The 24452-nt window shown below is 42.9% G+C and overlaps 1 protein-coding gene across 2 annotated transcripts in view; it reads left to right on the forward strand.

The window, feature by feature from the left end:
- MYLK2 (myosin light chain kinase 2) overlaps window positions 1–24452 on the forward strand; it is a 64763-nt gene that overhangs the window by 21286 nt on the left and 19025 nt on the right. For both annotated transcript variants that reach the window (XM_069751011.1, XM_069751012.1), the window contains 5 exons: window positions 15093–15367; window positions 16971–17076; window positions 17438–17531; window positions 17737–17846; window positions 18635–18776. In XM_069751011.1, the coding sequence (XP_069607112.1) occupies window positions 15093–15367; window positions 16971–17076; window positions 17438–17531; window positions 17737–17846; window positions 18635–18776 (727 nt within the window). The remainder of the gene's footprint in view (window positions 1–15092; window positions 15368–16970; window positions 17077–17437; window positions 17532–17736; window positions 17847–18634; window positions 18777–24452) is intronic.

Consider the following 24452-nt stretch of genomic DNA (forward strand, 5'->3'; position numbering starts at 1 on the left):
TGCAACATCCTTCAGCATGATCGGTTTGGCAGTGGGTCAGTAATGGTGTGGGGTAGCATTTCTTTGGAGGTCCACACAGCCCTCCATGTGCTCGCCAGAGGTAGCCTGACTGCCATTAGGTCCGAGATGAGATCCTCAGAACCCTTGTGAGACATATGCTGGTGCGGTTGGCCCTGGGTTCCTCCTAATGCAGGACAATGCCAGACCTCATGTGGCTGGAGTGTGTCAGCAGTTCCTGCAATATTAAGGCATTGAAGCTATGGACTGGCACGCCTGTTCCCCAGACCTGAATCCGATTGAACACATCTGGGACATTATGTCTCACACTATCCAACACCGTCACGTTGCACCACAGACTGTTCAGGAGTTGGCGGATGCTTTAGTCCAGGTCTGGGAGGAGATCCCTCAGGAGACCTTCTGCCGCCTCATCAGGAGCATGCCCAGGCGTTGTAGTGAGGTCATACAGGCACATGGAGGCAACACACACACAACTGAACATCATTTCCTTGTCTTGAGGCATTTCCACTGAAGGTCAGCCTGTAATTTAATTTTCCACTTTGATTTTGAGTATCATTCCAAATCCAGACCTCCATGGGATATTAATTTTGATTTACATTGATAACTTTTATGTTTTATTGTTCTCAACGCATTGCACTATGTAAAGAATAAAGACTTTGCAACTGAAATATTTAATTCAGTGATATCTAGGATGTGGTATTTTAGTGTTCTCCATTTTTTTGAGCAGTGTAGCATAATGCACTCCCTATAGGCCTCCATATAGTATAATGCACTCCCCATAAGCCACAATATATAGTATAATGCACTCCCCTAGGCCTCCATATAGTATAATGCACTCCTAGAACTCCACATAGTATAATGTACTCATAAGCCTCCATATATTATAATGCACTCCTATAGACCTCTATATAATATAATGCACTCCCCAAATGTCTCTCTATAGTATAATGCATTCCCCATAGGCAGTCATATATAGTATAATGCACTTTCCATAGGCCTTCATATAGTATAATTCACTTCCCATAGGCTTCTATAAAATATAATGAACTCATCATAGGCGTCCATATAGTATAATGTACTTCCCATAGGCCTCAATATAGTATAATGCACTCACCATAGGCCTCTATACAGTATAATGCACTCACCGTAGGCCTGTATACAGTATAATGCACTCTTCATAGTCCTTCATATAGTATTATGCACTCCCCCATAAACTCCTATATAGTATTATGCACTGCCCCAAAGGCTTCCATACAGTATAATGCACTCCTCAGAGGCATCCATATAGTATAATGCACTCCCCAAAGGCCTTTATATAGTATAATGCACTCCCTATAGGCCACCATGTAGTATAATGCAGTCACCAAAGGCCTTTATATAGTATAATGCACTCCTCCATAGGCCTCCATATAGTATAATGCACTTCCCATATGCCTCCATATAGTATAATGTACTCCCTGTAGGCCTCCATATAGTATAATCCACTGCCCATAGGCCTCCATACAGTATAATTCACTCCCCATAGCCCTTCATACAGTATATTGCACTCCCCATAGTCATCTAAATAGTATAATGCACTCACCATTGGCCTCCATATAGAATAATGCATTCCCCATAGGCCTTCATATAGTATTATGTACTTCCTATAGGCCTCTATACAGTATAACACACTCCCCATAGGCCTCCATACCGTATAATGCAATCTCCATAGTCTTTCATATAGTATATTACACTCTCCATAGGCATCTATATAGTATAATGCACTCCCCATAGGCCTCCATATAGTATCATACACTACCCATGGGCCTCTACAGTATAATTCACTCCCCATAGGCCTCCATACAGTATAATGCACCCCATATAGGCTTGTATATAGTATCATGCAATCCCCATAGGCCTCCATGCAGTATAATGAACTCCCCATAGGCCTCTATATAGTATAATGCACTCCCCATAGGAAGCCATATATTGTATAATAGGCCATAGGACTCCATACAGTATAATGAACTTCCCATAGGCCTCTATATAGTATAATGCACTCCCCATAAACAGCCATATATAGTATAATAGGCCTCCATATAGTATAATTCACTCCCCATATCCCTCTATACAGTCTAGTGCACTCACCGTAGGCATCCATAAAGTTTAATGTACTCCCCATAGGCCTCCATGAAAAATAATGCACTTCCCCATAGGCCTCAATATAGTATAATGCACTCACCATAGGCCTCCATACAGTATAATGCACTTCTCATAGTCCTTCATATAGTATTATGCACTCATCATAGGCCTCTATATAATATAATGCACTCCCCAAACATTTCTGTATAGTATAATGCACTCCCCATAGGCAGTCATATATAGTGTAATGCACTCTCCATAGGCCTCCTTATAGTATAATTCACTCCCATATGCCTCTATACAGGTAATGCACTCACCATTGGCATCCATATAGTATAATGTACTCCCCATATGCCTCCATGAAATATAATGCACTCCCCATAGGCCTCAATATAGCATAATGCACTCACCATAGGCCTCCATACAGTATAATGCACTCCCCATAGGCCTCCATATAATATAATGCACTGCCCTTAGTCATCTATATAGTATCATACACTCCCCATAGGCCTCCAAGCGGTATTATGCACTCCATATAGGCCTATGTATAGTATCATGCACTCCCCATAGGCCTCCATACAGTATAATGAACTCCCCTTAGACCTCTATATAGTATAATGCACTCTCCAAACATCTCTGTGTAGTATAATGCACTCTCCATAGTCTGCCATATATAGTGTAATGGGCCATAGGCCTCCAGATAGTATAATTCACTCCCCATGTGCCTCTATACAATGTAATGCACTCACCATAGGCGTGTATATAGTATAATGTACTCCCCATAGGCCTCCATGAAATATAATGCACTCCCCATAGGCCTCATTATAGTATAATTAACTCACCATAGGCCTCCATACAGTGTGATGCACTCCTCATAGTCCTTCTTATATTATTATGCACTCCCTATAGGCCTCTATATAGTATAATGCATTCCCCATAGGCCTTCATATAGTATCACACACTCCCCTTAGGCCCCTATACAGTATAATGCACTCCCCATAGACCGCCATACAGTATAATAAACTCCCCATAGGCCTGTATATAGTATAATGCACTCTCCATATAGTACAACCCCTGGCAAAAATTATGGAATCACTGGCCTTGGAGAATGTTCATTCAGTTGTTTAATTTTGTTGAAAAAAAGCAGATCACAGAAATGGCACAAAACTAAAGTCATTTCAAATGGCAACTTTCTGGCTTTAAGAAACACTAAAAGAAATCAAGAACAAAAAATATGGTAGTCAGTAATAGTTACTTTTTTAACCAAGCATAGGGGAAAAATTATGGAATCACTCAATTCTGAGGAAAAAATGATGGAATCACCCTGTAAATTTTCATACCCAAAATAACACCTACATCAAATTAGGTCTGCTCGTTAGTCTGCATCTAAATAGGAGTGATCACACCTTGGAGAGCTGTTGCACCAAGTGGACTGACATGAATCATGGCTCCAACACGAAAGATGTAAATTGAAACAAAGGAGAGGATTATTAAACTCTTAAAAGAGGGTAAATCACATGTAATGTTGCAAAAGATATTTGTTGTTCATTGTCAGCTGTGTCTAAAATCTGGACCAAATACAATAAACATGGGAAGGTTGTTAAAGGCAAACATACTGGTAGACCAAGGAAGACCTCAAAGCGTCAAGACCGGAAACTTCAAGCAATATGTCTCCAAAACAAGAAATGCACAACAAGACAAATGAGGAACGAATGGGTGGAAACTGGAGTCAACGTCTGTGGTCGAACTGTAAGAAACACCCTAAAGGAAATGGGATTTACATACAGAAAAGCTAAACGAAAGCCATCATTACCACCTAAACAGAAAAAAACAAGGTTACAATGGGCTAAGGAAAAGCAATCATGAACTGTGGATGATTGGATGAAAGTCATATTCAGTAATGAATCGCGAATCTGCTTTGGGCACGGTGATAATGCTGGAACTTTTGCTTGGTGCTGTTCCAATGAAATTTATAAAGATGACTGCCTGAAGAGAACATGCAAATTGCCACAGTCATTGATGGTATGGGGCTGCATGTCAGGTGAAGGCACTGGGGAGATGGCTGTCATTACATCTTCAATAAATGCACAAGTTTATCTTGATATTTTGGACACTTTTCTTATACCATCAATCGAAAGGATGTTTTGGGATGATGAAATCATTTTTCAAGATGATAATGCATCCTGCCATAGAGCAAAAACTGTGAAAACATTCCTTGAAAAAAGACACATAAGGTCAATGTCATGGTCTGCAAATAGTCCGGATCTCAATCCAATTGAAAATCTTTGGTGGAAGTTGAAAGAAATGGTCCATGACAAGGCTCCAACCTGCAAAGCTGATCTGGCAACAGCAATCAGAGAAAGTTGGAGCCAGACTGATGAAGAGTCCGGTTTAACACTCATTAAGTCCATGCCTCAGAGACTACAAGCGGTTATAAAAGCCAGAGGTGGTGCAACAAAATACTTGTGATGTTTTGGAGTGTTTTTTTTTTTTTGTTTGTTTTTTCATGATTCCATAATTTTTTTCCTCAGAACTGAGTGATTCCCAAATTTTTACCCTATGCTTGGCTAAAAAAAAAGTAACCATTATTGACTACCACATTTTTTGTTCTTGATTTCTTTTTGTGTTTCTTAAAGCCAGAAAGTTGCCATTTGAAATTACTTTAGTTTTGTGCCATGTCTGTGATTTGCCTTTTTTTAACAAAATTAAACAACTGATTGAACATCCTCCAAGGCCGGTGATTCCATATTTTTTGCCAGGGGTTGTATTATTCACGCCCCATATGCCTCTATACAGTGTAATGCACTAATAATAATTATTATTTTGCTTCTATAGCGCCAACATATTCTGCAGCACTTTACATTTTAGAGGGGACTTGTACAGACAATAGACATTACAGAATAACAATAAACACATAGATTAACAGATACCAAGGAATGAGGTCCCTGCTCGCAAGCTTACAATCTATGAGGAAATAGGGGAGACATGAAAGGTGGATGGTAACATTTGCTTTCGTTGTTCGGACCAGCCATAATGTAGGAAATTGGGTGTTCTTGTAATGCTGAATGAACCGGTTATCAGCCAGAATATGTAAAAGTACAGACACAGAGGGCTTTTAAATGCATAAAGTGTATGAGAACATGATACAAAAAATCTGGTTATGGTAGAAATATTGAATGGGCAACACAGGGATAGTTAGGTTAATGCCTTGAGACGGTAGGCCAGTCTGAAGAAATGCGGTTTTAATGCACGCTTAAAACTGTGCGTGTTGGGGATTAGTCGAATTAACCTGGCTAGTGCATTCCAGAGAATTGGCGCAGCACGTGAAAAGTCTTGGGAGACGGAAGTGGGAGGTTCTGATTATTGAGGATGTTAACCTCAGGTCATTTGCAGAACGGAGGGCACGGGTAGGGTGGTAGACTGAGACCAGAGAGGAGATGTAGGGTGGTGCTGAGCCATGGAGTGCTTTGTGGGTGAGGGTAATAAGTTTATACTGAATTCTGGAGTGGATGGGTAATCAGTGTCATAACTGGCACAAGGTAGTGGCATCAGTGCAACGGTTGGTTAGCTCACCATAGGCGTCCATATAGTATAATGTACTCCCCACACCCCACAGGTATCCAAGAAATATAATGCACTTCCCATAGGCCTCAATATAGCATAATGCACTCACCATAGGCCTCCATATAGTATAATGCATACCCCGTAGGACTCCACATAGTATAGTGCACTCCCTTTAGACCTCTATATAGTATCATGCACTCCCCATATGCCTCTATACAGTATAATGCACTCCATAGAGGCCTCTATATAGTATAATGCACTCCTCATAGGCCTCCCTAAAGTATAATGCAGTCCCCATAGGCCTCTGTATAATATAACCAAGAAGAAATGACCTAGTCACAAATGGCGCTTCCAAAATAACATACTACCTATAAATAAACTGAAGCATATGCCAAGTAAAAAAAATTTAAAATTTTTTATTTAACAAATAATGACACACAACTGTTTAAAAAGATTCAGTGGATGAATACACACATGGACCTGAGAACACAGGGATTACTATACCCATGCCATAAACATATTCAAAAAATGGATAAATATCCCCATCACATCCCCATCAGAAGAAATGCGCGTCTGGACGCTCCCTGCTAACCAGGTCATATATACCCCTTTAATTTAGCTGATTTGCTTCCTCCTTCATGTCTAGCTGACTATTACAAACCTTCAGTAGCATGCTTACACTTTAACAACTGCACCTTAACCTCATTTTATGTCATCCTTATTTGATTGCTGCCATATTTAGTAGCTTGTTTTTGCACCTTACAATATGGTTTTGTCTCTGCAAGTATTCTAAAGCATGTTTTGCACTAATATTGAACATTATTTAGCACTATGTACTTTAATGTTATTTATGGTGTTTGGATGTAGAGATAGCAAGAGATATATGAGGTATATATGAGATATATAAGAGATATTTGTAGACAATTTTGCTGTGAGGAGCCACAAAGGTTTTTACATAGAGCCATACGCTATATGGGCATCTAAATAGAGCTGTATGGGAAAACTCTTTTCCTTATTTATGTGTCTATGCTTTACGTATGTTATATTGAATACCAAATTTGGCTGACATGAGTCCAAAAGCACTGTTTGCAAAGAGAAATATATTGAATTATATATAACATTGATTAACATTCAAGAAAGCTTTGCTCCATATATAAGGTAACCCTTTCTGAGGAACCCTAGAGAAAAAAAATGTTTTCTTATATGCTCTGTGTTGTGAATTCTGTGGCAGAGCTCCCTCCTGTGGTCACAAGTGGTACTTCGGCTGATTCTCTCTGTGAGCTTCTGTTGGTGGAGGGAAGTGGTACTGCGGCTTCTGAGTTTCCTCCCTCAGGTGATCTGGTGAGGTCGTTAGGTGCTTCTCTACTTAACTCCACCTAATGCTTTGATCTTGGCTTCTTGTCAATGTTCCAGTGTTGGACTTGCTTTTCCCTGGATCATTCCTGTTGCCTGCTGCTCTGCATAGCTAAGTTCTTCTTTGCTATTTGTTTGCTATTTTTTCTGTCCAGCTTGTCTAATTTGTTGCTGGAAGCTCTGGGACGCAAAGGGTATACCTCCGTGCCGTTAGTTCGGTACGGAGGGTCTTTTTGCCCCCTTTGCGTGGTTTTCTTTAGGGTTTTGTGTAGACCGCAAAGTTACCTTTTCTATCCTCGATCTGTTAAGAAAGTCGGGCCTCACTTTGCTGAATCTATTTCATCTCTACGTTTGTCTTTTCATCTTAACTCACAGTCATTATATGTGGGGGGCTGCCTTTTCCTTTGGGGTATTTCTCTGAGGCAAGGTAGGCTTATTTTCTATCTTCAGGCTAGTTAGTTTCTCAGGCTGTGCCGAGTTGCCTAGGCAGAGTTAGGCGCAATCCACGGCTGCCTCTAGTGTTGTTTGGAGAGGATTAGGGATTGCGGTCTGCAGAGTTCCCATGTCTCAGAGCTCGTTCTATGATTTTGGGTTATTGTCAGATCACTGTATGTGCTCTGACCGCTATGTCCATTGTAGTACTGAATTGCCTTTCATAACAGTACAGGAAGCCCAAAGTACTAATGATTCTCAACAGAGGGAAAAAAGAAGTTCTGAGACCATTTTTTTTTCTTTGCACTGTGTTTTGCCTTTTTTCCCCCTAGACATTTGGGTGGTTCAGTACACAGGTGTAGCGATGGACATTAGAAGTCTGTCTTCATTTGTGGATCAGCTCTCGGCAAGAGTGCAAAAGATTCAAGACACTATTGATCAGAAAGCTATGTTAGAACCAAGAATTCCTATTCCTGATTTGTTTTTTGGAGATAGAACTAAGTTTCTGAGTTTCAAAAATAATTGTAAATTGTTTCTGGCCTTGAAACCTCGCTCCTCTGGTGATCCAGTTCAACAGGTTTTGATTGTTATTTCTTTTTTGCGCGGCGACCCTCAGGACTGGGCATTTTCTCTTGCGCCAGGAGATCCTGCATTGAGTAATATCGATGCGTTTTTCCTGGCGCTCGGATTGCTGTACGATGAACCTAATTCAGTGGATCAGGCAGAGAAAAATTTGCTGGCTCTTTGTCAGGGTCAGGATGAGATAGAGGTATATTGTCAGAAATTTAGAAAGTGGTCCGTGCTCACTCAATGGAATGAATCTGCGCTGGCAGCTATGTTCAGAAAGGGTCTCTCTGAAGCCCTTAAGGATGTCATGGTGGGATCTCCTATGCCTGCTGGTTTGAATGAGTCTATGTCTTTGGCCATTCAGATCGGTCGACGCTTGCGTGAGCGTAGATCTGTGCACCATTTGGCGGTATTGCCTGGGCTTAAACCTGAGCCTATGCAGTGCGATAGGACTTTGACCAGAGTTGAACGGCAAGAACACAGACGTCTGAATGGGCTGTGTTTCTACTGTGGTGATTCCACTCATGCTATCTCTGATTGTCCTAAGCGCACTAAGCGGTTCGCTAGGTCTGCCACCATTGGTACGGTACAGTCAAAATTTCTTCTGTCCGTTACCTTGATCTGCTCTTTGTCATCGTATTCTGTCATGGCATTTGTGGATTCAGGCGCTGCCCTGAATTTGATGGACTTGGAGTATGCTAAGCGTTGTGGGTTTCTCTTAGAGCCCTTGCAGTGTCTTATTCCATTGAGAGGAATTGATGCCACGCCTTTGGCCAAGAATAAGCCTCAATACTGGACCCAGCTGACCATGTGCATGGCTCCTGCACATCAGGAGGTTATTCGCTTTCTGGTGTTGCATAATCTGCATGATGTGGTCGTGTTGGGGTTGCCATGGCTACAAGCCCATAATCCAGTATTAGATTGGAAATCCATGTCGGTGTCCAGCTGGGGTTGTCAGGGGGTACATGGTGATGTTCCATTTCTGTCAATTTCGTCATCCACCCCTTCTGAGGTTCCAGAGTTCTTGTCTGATTACCGGGATGTATTTGATGAGCCCAAGTCCGATGCCCTACCTCCGCATAGGGATTGTGATTGTGCTATCAATTTGATTCCTGGTAGTAAATTCCCAAAAGGTCGACTGTTTTATTTATCCGTGCCTGAGCACGCCGCTATGCGCAGTTATGTGAAGGAATCCCTGGAGAAGGGGCATATTCGCCCGTCATCGTCACCATTGGGAGCAGGGTTCTTTTTTGTAGCCAAGAAGGATGGTTCGCTGAGACCTTGTATAGATTACCGCCTTCTAAATAAGATCACGGTTAAATTTCAGTACCCCTTGCCATTGTTATCTGATTTGTTTGCTCGGATTAAGGGGGCTAGTTGGTTCACCAAGATAGATCTTCGTGGTGCGTATAATCTGGTGCGAATCAGGCGAGGAGATGAATGGAAAACTGCATTTAATACGCCCGAGGGTCATTTTGAGTATCTAGTGATGCCATTCGGACTTGCCAATGCTCCATCAGTGTTTCAGTCCTTTATGCATGACATCTTCCGAGAGTACCTGGATAAATTCCTGATTGTGTACTTGGATGACATTTTGATCTTCTCGGATGATTGGGAGTCTCATGTGAAGCAGGTCAGAACAGTTTTTCAGGTCCTGCGTGCTAATTCTTTGTTTGTGAAGGGATCAAAGTGTCTCTTTGGTGTGCAGAAGGTTTCATTTTTGGGGTTCATCTTTTCCCCTTCTACTATCGAGATGGATCCAGTTAAGGTCCAAGCCATCCAGGATTGGATTCAGCCGACATCTCTGAAAAGTCTGCAAAAGTTCCTGGGCTTTGCTAATTTTTATCGTCGCTTCATCTGCAATTTTTCTAGTATTGCCAAACCATTGACCGATTTGACCAAGAAGGGTGCTGATTTGGTCAATTGGTCTTCTGCTGCTGTGGAAGCTTTTCAAGAGTTGAAGCGTCGTTTTTCTTCTGCCCCTGTGTTGTGTCAACCAGATGTTTCTCTTCCGTTCCAGGTCGAGGTTGATGCTTCTGAGATTGGAGCAGGGGCTGTTTTGTCGCAGAGAGGTTCTGATTGCTCAGTGATGAAACCATGCGCTTTTTTTTCCAGGAAGTTTTCGCCTGCTGAGCGAAATTATGATGTGGGCAACCGAGAGTTGCTGGCCATGAAGTGGGCATTCGAGGAGTGGCGTCATTGGCTTGAAGGAGCTAAGCATCGCGTGGTGGTATTGACTGATCATAAGAACTTGACTTATCTTGAGTCTGCTAAGCGGTTGAATCCTAGACAGGCTCGTTGGTCGCTGTTTTTTGCCCGTTTTGACTTTGTGATTTCGTACCTTCCGGGCTCTAAAAATGTGAAGGCGGATGCTCTGTCTAGGAGTTTTGTGCCCGACTCTCCGGGTTTGTCTGAGCCGGCGGGTATCCTCAAGGAAGGAGTAATTGTGTCTGCCATCTCCCCTGATTTGCGGCGGGTGCTGCAAAAATTTCAGGCTAATAAACCTGATCGTTGTCCAGCGGAGAGACTGTTTGTCCCTGATAGGTGGACCAATAAAGTTATCTCTGAGGTTCATTGTTCGGTGTTGGCTGGTCATCCTGGAATCTTTGGTACCAGAGAGTTAGTGGCTAGATCCTTTTGGTGGCCGTCTCTGTTGCGGGATGTGCGTGCTTTTGTGCAGTCCTGTGGGATTTGTGCTCGGGCTAAGCCCTGCTGTTCTCGTGCCAGTGGGTTGCTTTTGCCCTTGCCGGTCCCGAAGAGGCCTTGGACACATATCTCTATGGATTTTATTTCTGATCTTCCCGTTTCTCAAAAGATGTCAGTCATTTGGGTGGTCTGTGATCGCTTTTCTAAGATGGTCCATCTGGTACCCTTGTCTAAATTGCCTTCCTCCTCTGATTTGGTGCCATTGTTCTTCCAGCATGTGGTTCGTTTACATGGCATTCCAGAGAACATCGTTTCTGACAGAGGTTCCCAGTTTGTTTCAAGGTTTTGGCGAGCCTTTTGTGGTAGGATGGGCATTGACTTGTCTTTTTCCTCGGCTTTCCATCCTCAGACTAATGGCCAGACCGAACGAACCAATCAGACCTTGGAAACATATCTGAGATGCTTTGTTTCTGCCGATCAGGATGACTGGGTGTCCTTTTTGCCTTTGGCTGAGTTCGCCCTTAATAATCGGGCCAGCTCGGCTACCTTGGTTTCGCCATTTTTCTGCAATTCTGGGTTCCATCCTCGTTTCTCTTCAGGACAGGTTGAGTCTTCGGACTGTCCTGGTGTGGATGCTGTGGTGGACAGGTTGCAGCAGATTTGGACTCATGTAGTGGACAATTTGACCTTGTCCCAGGAGAAGGCTCAACGTTTCGCTAATCGCAGACGCCGTGTGGGTCCCCGACTTCGTGTTGGGGATCTGGTTTGGTTATCTTCTCGTCATATTCCTATGAAGGTTTCCTCTCCTAAGTTTAAACCTCGTTTCATTGGTCCGTATAGGATTTCTGAGGTTCTTAATCCTGTGTCTTTTCGTCTGACCCTTCCAGATTCTTTTTCCATACATAACGTATTCCATAGGTCATTGTTGCGGAGATACGTGGCACCTATGGTTCCATCTGTTGATCCTCCTGCCCCGGTTTTGGTGGAGGGGGAATTGGAGTATATTGTGGAGAAGATTTTGGATTCTCGTGTTTCTAGACGGAAACTCCAGTATCTGGTTAAATGGAAGGGTTATGCTCAGGAAGATAATTCCTGGGTTTTTGCCTCTGATGTCCATGCTCCCGATCTTGTTCGTGCCTTTCATGTGGCTCATCCTGGTCGGCCTGGGGGCTCTGGTGAGGGCTCGGTGACCCCTCCTCAAGGGGGGGTACTGTTGTGAATTCTGTGGCAGAGCTCCCTCCTGTGGTCACAAGTGGTACTTCGGCTGATTCTCTCTGTGAGCTTCTGTTGGTGGAGGGAAGTGGTACTGCGGCTTCTGAGTTTCCTCCCTCAGGTGATCTGGTGAGGTCGTTAGGTGCTTCTCTACTTACTGTCAATGTTCCAGTGTTGGACTTGCTTTTCCCTGGATCATTCCTGTGGCCTGCTGCTCTGCATAGCTAAGTTCTTCTTTGCTATTTGTTTGCTATTTTTTCTGTCCAGCTTGTCTAATTTGTTGCTGGAAGCTCTGGGACGCAAAGGGTATACCTCCGTGCCGTTAGTTCGGTACGGAGGGTCTTTTTGCCCCCTTTGCGTGGTTTTCTTTAGGGTTTTGTGTAGACCGCAAAGTTACCTTTTCTATCCTCGATCTGTTAAGAAAGTCGGGCCTCACTTTGCTGAATCTATTTCATCTCTACGTTTGTCTTTTCATCTTAACTCACAGTCATTATATGTGGGGGGCTGCCTTTTCCTTTGGGGTATTTCTCTGAGGCAAGGTAGGCTTATTTTCTATCTTCAGGCTAGTTAGTTTCTCAGGCTGTGCCGAGTTGCCTAGGCAGAGTTAGGCGCAATCCATGGCTGCCTCTAGTGTTGTTTGGAGAGGATTAGGGATTGCGGTCTGCAGAGTTCCCATGTCTCAGAGCTCGTTCTATGATTTTGGGTTATTGTCAGATCACTGTATGTGCTCTGACCGCTATGTCCATTGTAGTACTGAATTGCCTTTCATAACAGCTCTGGCTATTTTTCAATTTTTTTAAATATGTTTATGGCATGGGTATAGTAATCCCTGTGTTCTCAGGTCCATATGTGTGCATTCATCCACTTCATCTTTTTAAACAGTTGTGAGTCAATATTTGTTAAATAATTTTTTTTTTTAATTTTTACTTGGCATATGCTTCAGTTTATTTGTAGGTACTCTGTATAATGTAATGCACTCCCCAAAGGTCTCTGTATAGTGTAATCCACTCCACATAGGCAGCCATATATAGCATAATGCACTCTCCACAGGCCTCCATATAGTATAATGCACTCCCCATAGGCATCCATATAGTATAATGCACTCCCCATAGGCATCCATATAGTATAATGCACTCCCCATAAGCCTCCATATAGTGTAATGCACTCCCCAAAGGTCTCTGTATAGTGTAATCCACTCCACATAGGCAGTCATATACAGTATAATGCACTCTCCATAGGCCTCCATATAGTATAATGCACTCCCCATAGGTCTCCATATAGTATAATGCACTCCCCATAGGCATCCATATAGTATAATGCACTCCCCGTAGGCCTCCATACAGAATAATGCACTCCCCATAAACAAGTACAATACTCATCTCTCCTACTAACTCCCCCTCTCCACTAAGCACCTGCACTGAGATTGTCGCTCCCTCTCTCATCATTGCTTTCAACTTTATCATCATCCAGCCGATACAGTTGAACTTGCGATGACGGACTGCATGGCAGTGCGGAGAGATCAAGTCTCCCTGCAGATTGTAACTGTATCGGTGTGCTGCAATACTACTGTAAAGCTATAGTAGTGTAGCTCCGAGTGGGCCCCTCAGAGCACGGGGCCTGGGGCAACCACCCCCTCTGCTCCCCAAGTAGCTGTGCTACTGGTTGGTTGTACTGTTAGCTCTGTTATACTGTTAGTTCTGATCTTACTGCAGAGCCTCCTGGCAGCAGACTGTTAGTCATTACATGTCTCCTTTCATTTAAAATAAGCTCTGGAGGCAGATTCTTGGAAGATCTATGTCCGGCCCATAGATCTTAACAGCTCATTTATATACAATAAAAAAAAAATGTGGATTTCTCTGATATCTGCAACCCAATGTCTTATTCCAAAGTATCAATTTATTCAGCTTCCTATGACCTACATGACCATATAGACGACTTAGGAGGGTTGATCCTACGGACAGATTCCCTTTAAGCACTAGACACAGGATTTTCATTCAATCCCAGTGTCACTGCTGTATAAAATCCAGCAACTAGCCCGCCACAAGTTACTGTGCACCAGGAGCTTCATTGCATGTAGCCTGACATCACCAACCACAATGCCATGTGTCAGATGGAGTGGAGTAAAGCCACCACCACATTATAGAGAAGCAGTGATGCATCACACTGGCAGGTGATGGACAAGTCTGTGTTTGGTGAATGTCAGGAGAACATTACCTGCTTGACTGTGTTGTGCCTGCTGTAAAATCTCAATGGTTCAGAATACTAAGACACTGTGGACAATTGTAGCTTCCAACTTTGTGGGAACAGTTTGGGGAAGGCCGTTTTCTGGTCCTCGTGACTGTGCCTAGTGCAAAAAGGAAGGTCTATAAAGACATATTTGGGGCAGTCTGGTGTGGAAAATCCCAACCAGCTGCACAGAGCCCAGACCGCAACCCCATCCAACACCCTTGGGATGAACTAGAATAGAGATTCTGAGCCCGTCCTCTCCCCTACCATCAGAGCCTGACCTCACATGTTATTTTGGATAAATGTCTTTTATTGAGCACATTTCGTTATCATTCACAATGGGAGAAAGTAAGTGAACTCTTGAATTTAATAATCTGTATAATATGTCCAAGAAGCTTCCCAATTCTCATACTCTGTATTTTTCTATTTACTCTTTTTGTGAGTTGGTGGTACCTGTTCCTTTGCACTCTGCCAGCACAATAGGAGCTATTACTACCTTTCCAATCTGAAATCCTGTCTTCCTTAATTTTCTTACAACTGTATCAATAATAAAAATTATCCACCCTTCCTCATACAAAAAATACTTGTAAATATGAACCTCTGACCATTTTTTGTATTATGTCATGTACTGTTTTAGTACTGTTTTATGCCTTCATTATTATATCTGCTTTTGGGGAAACCTCAGTGACAACCAATATAGCTGCCATTACTGCATTTGCAAGGGTTGTCCTGAATGGCAGCGTTAGGAGAGGGAATATATCATGGCGTATTTAGACATAATTTTCCAGGAATCTAGGACAGCTGCGCATGGTAATGTAAGTCATAATGGTTGTAACTCAGATTTAACTGGAAAACTAACTATGGCTAATTTTGCAGCTCCTATGCGAGTTGTCACTTGGTTTTTAAGACCCCTGGGTATTCTGCGAGTTGATACTTACCATCTTTTCTGATAGGTCAGAGATGATAAAAAGCAGTCATGAAGGTTCTCGCGCAGAAGATGCTGAGCATCCAAAAGATGTCTCAACACGGAAATCTAATCTAAATTTGGCAACTGAAAACAATGTAGTATCCAGCCTCACAGACGGGGCACCTCTGGAAAAGGGGGCTGCTGACCTGTCTATGGTGACGAAAGGTATTAAATTTGGAGTTCCACTAAGTCCTGCAGCGTTGGAGAGAGAATCGCAGAGCCCAGTGATCATCATTGGACAAGACGTGTTCCAAATTATAGGTGAGGACAGGAATTTCAATGGCTACTTAAAGAGGACTTTTCACCAATTTTTTTGTGTTGACTTGGAAACCGGATGTAATAGTGACTGCAGAGTGGAATACAACATTTTTTCTTCTTTTTATTTATCTTTATTTTATTTTTGGCATCTAATGAGTATAAACTGACTTGGAATTAAAAAAGGATCAGCTTGTTTTCACGGGGGGGCGTGTACTTCTTCTCCCTGTATGATGCTGACCAATCATAAGTAGGCAGCAGCACTCGATAGACGAACTCGCCTCCACCATAGCTTAAAGCAGACTTCATAGACTGTGAGATGTAATGATACAGCCCTGATCTCCTCATCTAAGCTCCGGCATGAGTAAGCGTGGTTGGAAGGCCTGCACAACTGAGTTTGGCTGTGTCACATTACAAATCCTTCCTTCAACGCCACTGATTACTGAGTGCGTCAGTAATCACACTGTGCTCAAGCAACTTGTAATCGCTCTGCGGTGAGCACAGGACCTGTCATTACATCTGACACATGAGCAGCCTGCCTGTTCCGTACTACTCCTTTGCTTTTACTGCAGAGGGAGTTCTGCTTGAGCACAACAGACATTTGTGTGATTACTGACATATCTACAAACAGGCAGTGTTTGGGGACAAGCAGTACAGCACAGTTGGCAGTGCTATGAGAGATGGAGAACTGATAGAAGTGTTTAAAATGTGATACAACTAAAGTCAGCCGTACAGCCCCTTCCCTCCACCGTGACCTCATCTGAAAGGTGTTAGTCATCTGTGCTTTTTTTTTTTACACTGTGATTTTTTTTAATTGAAATTTTACAAGAATAAAACAAACTCAAAGACAAAATTCCGGTTAATGTCCAGTTTTAGTCAACTGTGCTTTCTAATCGTGCAGGAGGTTAGACCAGGAGAATCAGGGCTGTCTGGCATTATACATCTCACACACTGAGAAACCTACTCTAAGCTATGGTTGGGGTATACTTCTCTTTCCCCCAAGCACTTCTACCTGCTTATGATTGGTCAGTATCATACTGGAAGAAAAAGAACATCCCCACAGTGAAAACTATCTGATAACACCCACTTAACTCTTTAAGTGTCAAATACTTTTGCTAATATCTTGGCAACGGAGAAGCAATATTCTAAAAAAAAAAAAATGTTTTATTCCGCTCTGCAGTCACTATTACATCAAGTGTCCAGTTCAATATTAAAAAATTGATGAAAGGTTCTCTTTAAAGTGGTATGCAAAGGCTGGGTTAATTGAGCAATTCTCTGAAGGATAGATCATCGATTTCAATGCAAACTGTGTAATACTTTATTTCTCCTGCGGGGGCACTGCAGAAGAATTTAGCACTTGTTAAAAATGTAACTGCAGACAACAGCTGATCACTTGAAAAGCCTAGCATCAGTGCACCCTGTGATTAGCTTAGTGTCAAGGGACCCTTCTAACAAATAGGTATTAACGGGTTAAAGAAGTTTTTGTAAAGTGCAGTGGAATGAATGGCGCTGTATAAGTCAGTAAAATAAATGAAGAAATCAAATATTTCCTCTTTTCTCAGAAGAGGCAATTTGCATAAACAAAATATATATATATTTTTTTTGACAGATGACTGCCCTCCGCCTCCAGCTCCCTTCCCCCACCGCTTAGTAACTCTCCGAACTGGAAATGTCAATGACCTATATGATCTGAACATGGACGAGATTCTTGGAGGGTGAGATAGTTTATGCAGGTACACAGTGCGGGAAAAACTAAAGGCAAACTCTACCCAAAAGTTATAAAAATATGGTTTTAGGAAATTAAGGAAAATTCCATTGAGTTTTTTATTATTGTGCTGACGTTGCCGGATGGTAACATAATAGCCATTTTTTATATTCTCAGTGTACGACTTAGTCCACATAGTAACATGTTATGGAGGAAGGCGCTAGATGCCAGAGGGTGTCGCATTGTCTTTTATATTTTTGGGTGGGTTAATCGAAGGGGTGTATGTATGATTAACATGATGTATAATTAACATGGTCACATTTTTTATGCCATTAAAATCTGGGCTAATTTGAACTTTCACTTTTGTGCAGCGGTAAGTTTGGCGAAGTTCACGTGTGCACAGAGAAGTCCAGCGGCCTCCAACTCGTGTCCAAAGTATTGAAAGTTCAGAGTGAGAAAGATCGGGTAATAAGAGACTTAAGCCTTCACTATAAGGCTGCAGCCCGTCTCCGCCACCAGCAGTAGCATATTCCACTACTCTGCCATGATACGAGCTGTCACATAGATCCCATCTCAGATTACCTCCATCGATGATTTCTCTAGCCTTCTGCTCTTGTTCCGTCACTTTTTCTACATTCTTATATTGGTGTTTATTGCCTATGTCTTGCAGGAAATGGCTCTGAATGAGGTCAATGTCATGAACCAGTTGAATCATCCCAACCTCATCCAGATGTTTGACGCCGTGGAAAATCCAACCGAGATTTTCCTGCTTTTAGAATAGTAAGTCATTAGAAAACAAAATGCAATGTGCAAATATAACGTTATTAAAAAGGGGGACCCCCGATCAATAACCATGTATGGTTTTCTTATCGCAGTGTAATGTATCCCATGCTAAATCCCAAATAAAATGTTTTAAAAAAGGTTCATCTCTACTGAAATGCGCAGTAGTCTGTGCTCCAGAATGTTCCCACTTTCAGGAAGTAGCCATACTAGCGCTCATGAGGCTGCTTTATCTGTCACCCAGTCACACACAGGATCTAACACTTCTTGCTTCATCCTGGGTCTCAGTTATTGGGAAAAAAGTCACCTCCACGTGACTTTCTGCTTGTAGAGTATAATACATGAGTCACGTGAAGCCATCAGTAGCTGGAAGTAGCTAACTTCTCTTCCCATTATGTCTAGGTGCCTAGGGAAGCATTGACATATGTCATATAGGCTATGAGTCCTAGCAGAGATGGAGCTGATTTGGGAAAGGGACAAATGCTGATTGGTGGGTGTGCCTTCCACTCCTGGAACCCACAGGGAACTTTCGATCCTGTTACAAAATTGCGAGGTGGGATGGATACCTGTCCCCCATTAATATATTCTTTGTGAGGCTGAATGCAATGTTTTGCAACCCCATCGGGAATCAGTGGTCAATGTGGGTCCCAGCAGTCGGACCTCCACAGATCAATGTTGTCACCTATCCCATGAAGATGCAACAAACTGCATCATTTTCTATTTCATTTCCTAATTCTTTCATTCTATTTCTCTCTGGTATCACTCCACATTACACCCATGCTGCTCAGTGTGGGGGGCGGGGAGCTCTTTGAGAGGATTATTGATGACAGCTACCAGCTGATGGAGGTGGACGCCATGGTGTTTGTGCGCCAGATCTGCGAGGGGATCTTCTATATGCATCAGATGTACGTGCTTCACCTGGATCTGAAGGTATATCATGTGTTGTGACAGTGGAATCCTGGGCCCTGATGCTATAAATCTGTAATGGAGACCCCCCAACTATCACAGCTTTAATATTGAGGCCAGGGGCATACACAAAAATCATAGAGCCCAATATGAGAAGCCCTAATTCCAAACCCCCACCTCTGATCCACAAAAAGGATTAGGTGCGGTCATAGAAGGGCGTATCTCCTTAATTTTGAAGACAGTGAGAGTGACAAATATTGCCCTTACATGGCCCCCATAAAGTATGATGTAAAAAAAATGCTCCCCAATCATAGTATGATGCGCCCTGAGTGACTTCCCCCACAGTACTCTGCACATACAGTATGATACCCCCACAATATCCCCAGCAAAGTATGGTGTCCCCACAGTTCCTCCACACACATTATGAGTCTACCTACAAAGTATGATGTTCCTACAGGTCTCAATACACAGTATAATGCCCCTACAGTTCCTCCACACACATTATGAGTCTACCTACAAAGTATGAGGATCCTACAAGTCCCAATACACAGTATAATGCCCCTACAGTTCCTCCACACACATTATGAGTCTACCTACAAAGTATGAGGATCCTACAGGTCCCAATACACAGTATAATGCCCCTACAGTTCCTCCACACACATTATGAGTCTACCTACAAAGTATGATGTTCCTACAGGTCTCAATACACAGTATAATGCCCCTACAGTTCCTCCACACACATTATGAGTCTACCTACAAAGTATGAGGATCCTACAGGTCCCAATACACAGTATAATGCCCCTACAGTTCCTCCACACACATTATGAGTCTACCTACAAAGTATGAGGATCCTACAGGTCCCAATACACAGTATAATGCCCCTACAGTTCCTCCATACACATTATGAGTCTACCTACAAAGTATGATGGTCCTACGGTTCCCCATACACAATATAATGCCTCTACAGTTCCTCCATACACATTATGAGTCTACCTACAAAGTATGATGTTCCTACAGGTCCCAATACACAGTATAATGCCCCTACAGTTCCTCCACACACATTATGAGTCTACCTACAAAGTATAACAACAAAATGATGGTATTAGTTGGCAACATTGCGTGAAAAGAAAAAATATACACACCCAATGTTACACACGAGCCGGACTAGTAGCAAACTCAGTCGTAACTACATCATATCACAAGAAAAGGGGAGGAATGTGGAAACCACAAAAAATACGACCAAAGAGCAAAAATATAAAACTAGTAATCTTTATTAACAATATAAATAAGAGACTATAAAACATGACATAGGACACAGTAAGGAAACAATGTGACACACAGAGGGACCGTAACTGTGCAGGAATATGACCTGCAGGACAAGGACTGGCTCACAAAAATAATCCAAAAATGGAACAAGAGGAAGCAGCAGGCTACAAAGGAATGTGTGGAGGCTAAACCATAAGTCTCTAGGTAGATCTAGACATCAGGCCATATAGCACATAGTATACAGTCAGAAAGAACACTGGACCATGTTAATACAATGTATCAAAAAGTACATATTGTGAGCATCCAGTCTAAAACTACAAGGTAACATAAGTGCCATAGATCACACTGGACAAACAGCTGGTATAGGTAAAAGCCTAAATAACTCCCCCATGGTTGCTACCATACTAGTACCGCAATACCCCCAAAACAAATATAATGAGCGCACTCGGCCGCTCCCTAATGTAATCCTAATTGTGGGCAAACTGCTGATGAAAAGTGAAACCTATGCTGCCTCCTCTATGGCCGCTCCCACACTATACAACAACTCCCCATATGAAAGTAGACGCCCATGGCTGCTCCATAGTATTTACCTGATAGTGGGCGGCCAGCTACTCGCTGCCAGATCGGTGTCCTGCACGTCGCCCGACGCGCGTTTCGGAGGTAGACTCCTTCGTCAGGGGCATGTCATATGGAGCCCAAGCCGGGGTATATATCGTCCTCCACTGATTTCGTCATCGGCGCGCACCGGAAGTGACGCAGGCGTTGCCGCGGCAACCCACAGCTCCCAGCGGCGGTGGCGTCATGTGAAGGTGCCGCCAGCGTCATGGCAACCACCTACACATAGAGACGCCTCGAGACGCCCAGAGCAGTAGCGCCCAGCGCGCCTGCGTGTAGGTGATGCCGAGGAGGACCGAGGAGGAATAGGGGGGGGGGGAGGGAACGAAAAGGTGTGCCCAAGAAAAGAATATGGGTAAAAATACAAGTGGGAATCACCATATTACATATTGAAGGCTCCTGCCCTTTCAGGTGGATACTATATGCATACGGCAATCAAAACCCCACTTAACAATGAACCACCATGTGATACCTAAAAGGGCACTTACCCCAAATGGTGGAACCTGATGTAATGGCGGTACACAAAAAACGCAACCCCGTCTAGGACCAATGTGACAAAACAAGACTACAGTATTAAATCTAAGTCCCAGCAACAAAGACAACATAACTCAACCAGGAAGCACATAACAAAACATATGTTGCGCAACTACAAAAACAAAAAAAAAACACAGAAACATCATATATGCTAAAACAGTATATCAGTTAACCAAATGCGGACCGATTAGTCCAATCAAGATGCATGATCTTCTGACGGTGTCTTCCCATGGTATTCAGGACATAGATGCTGGTGACAATTAATCCTGTCGCACAACCATCTGACATCTTCAGGTGGTAACTAATAACTAGAAAAAGTATAAAAACACAATTAAAAACACGTAACAGTCCAATCCCCAGCACATCCCACCATCTCCCGTGCATAAGCAATGATCACAGAAATGACGCAAAACTAATTGTCTCGTTCAACCCATGTGGGTGAACACTATTAAGTGTCCACATCCACCGAGTTTCAAGCTGTGCCAACCTTTGTGAAATCCTCCCACCTCTTATATCTTCCTCAATCATATCGATACCTTTGACACGTAACAGGCTGCCATCACAATTGTGATGAATCCTGAAGTGCCGAGGTATCATTTTTAGCGCTTGTATATCTGTTGCTTGTGCTGCCCGCTCAATCCCCCGAACGTGCTCCCTCACTCTCGTATTAAGCTGACGCGTGGTCAGCCCGACGTAAATCAAGGGACAGGGGCACGAAGCATAGTATATTACATTAGTTGATGTACATGTAATAGACTTCATGATCTTAAAAGTCTTCTGTCCCGATGAGTCCACGAACGTGTCCTCCCTCAGTATGTTCTTACAGGCTACACAATGGCCACAAGAGCGACACCCCCCTCGTAATCTATTGCTCGGGGCGTGTAAAAATGTCATCTGTGGGTCGCTTTTATAGTGGCTCTGTACAAGATGATCGCGTATATTTTTTGCCCTCCGATATGTAATCAAAGGGCAAGGGGGTAATAATTTAGCTAGAGTAGAATCTGTTCTTAGTATCGGCCAGGCTCGTTTAAGTGTATTTCGTATGGCCCCTGCCCGTGAATTATAATTAGTTACAAATCTAATGTCAGATTTGTCCACTTTATAGTTACTCCCATATAGCAATCTATTCCTGTCGCTATGCTTCGCCCGCAAATAGGCCCTTTTAATGGCACGATTACTATACCCGCGTTCTTTGAAACGGGACTTAAGTTCTTTAGCTTGCACTTCGAATTCCTCCAAAGTGGAACAGGTACGACGTATTCGTAAAAATTGCCCAACCGGGACTGAGGAAATCATATGAGCTGGATGAGAGGAAGAAGCATGCAGGAGCATGTTGGTGGCAGTCGGTTTTCTATAGATGGTAGTTTGGATGGTATCGCTCCTATCCTTAGTGAGTCTTACATCCAAAAATTCAATATTTGTGACATCACAAACAGCTGTCAACCGAATGTTTTTATTGTTGTCATTCAAAGCGTCAACAAAACGGTTGAAAGTCTCACTATTCCCCTGCCAGACGATGAAAATGTCGTCTATGTAGCGCGTCCAAAGCAGGACGCGCTCCATAGACAACAGACCATCAGACTGTAGGAGGTCCCTCTCCCACAGCCCCAGGAACAGATTAGCATAGGACGGCACAAAGGCCGCCCCCATGGCTGTTCCCTGGAGCTGAAGGAAGAAGGACCCCCTAAAGGTAAAGAAATTGTGGGTAAGCGTAAAATGCAGTACCTCCAAAACGAAGACACGAAAATCAGGGGAGCAACTGGATGTGGATAGAAAAAATTCTGTGGCTGCAAGGCCGTCACTATGACGAATACTGGTGTATAACGATTCCACATCCATTGCTCCCATGATTGTATCCTCACTCAACTTCAAGTCATCAACCCTCCGTAACAACTGATTCGTATCTTTTAAAAAAGAGGGGAGTTCTTCAACTAGGGGTTGTAGGATAGAATCTATCCATTTGTTTATATTTTCAAGGTAATTACCTCTCCCCGACACAATAGGGCGTCCAGGTGGTACTCTGCACATACAGTATGATACCCCCACAATATCCCCAGCAAAGTATGGTGTCCCCACAGTTCCTCCACACACATTATGAGTCTACCTACAAAGTATGATGGTCCTACGGGTCCCCATACACAGTATAATGCCTCTACAGTTCCTCCATACACATTATGAGTCTACCTACAAAGTATGAGGATCCTACAGGTCCCAATACACAGTATAATGCCCCTACAGTTCCTCCATAGACATTATGAGTCTACCTACAAAGTATGATGTTCTTACCGGTCCCAATACACAGTATTATGCCCCTACAGTTCCTCCATACACATTATGAGTCTACTTACAAAGTATGATGTTCCTACAGGTCTCAATACACAGTATAATGCCCTTACAGTTCCTCCACACACATTATGAGTCTACCTACAAAGTATGAGGATCCTACAGGTCCCAATACACAGTATAATGCCCCTACAGTTCCTCCATACACATTATGAGTCTACCTACAAAGTATGATGGTCCTACGGTTCCCCATACACAATATAATGCCTCTACAGTTCCTCCATACACATTATGAGTCTACCTACAAAGTATGATGTTCCTACAGTTCCCCATACACAATATAATGCCTCTACAGTTCCTCCATACACATTATGAGTCTACCTACAAAGTATGATGGTCCTACGGTTCCCCATACACAATATAATGCCTCTACAGTTCCTCCATACACATTATGAGTCTACCTACAAAGTATGATGGTCCTACGGTTCCCCATACACAATATAATGCCTCTACAGTTCCTCCATACACATTATGAGTCTACCTACAAAGTATGATGGTCCTACGGTTCCCCATACACAATATAATGCCTCTACAGTTCCTCCATACACATTATGAGTCTACCTACAAAGTATGATGGTCCTACGGTTCCCCATACACAATATAATGCCTCTACAGTTCCTCCATACACATTATGAGTCTACCTACAAAGTATGATGGTCCTACGGTTCCCCATACACAATATAATGCCTCTACAGTTCCTCCATACACATTATGAGTCTACCTACAAAGTATGATGTTCCTACAGGTCCCAATACAAAGTATATTGCCCCTACAGTTCCTCCACACACATTATGAGTCTACCTACAAAGTATGATGGTCCTACGGGTCCCCATACACAACATAATGCCTCTACAGTTCCTCCATACACATTATGAGTCTACCTACAAAGTATGAGGATCCTACAGGTCCCAATACAAAGTATATTGCCCCTACAGTTCCTCC

The sequence above is a fragment of the Ranitomeya imitator genome, chromosome 2, assembly GCF_032444005.1.
Source record: "Ranitomeya imitator isolate aRanImi1 chromosome 2, aRanImi1.pri, whole genome shotgun sequence".
NCBI classification, from domain to species: Eukaryota; Metazoa; Chordata; class Amphibia; order Anura; family Dendrobatidae; genus Ranitomeya; species Ranitomeya imitator.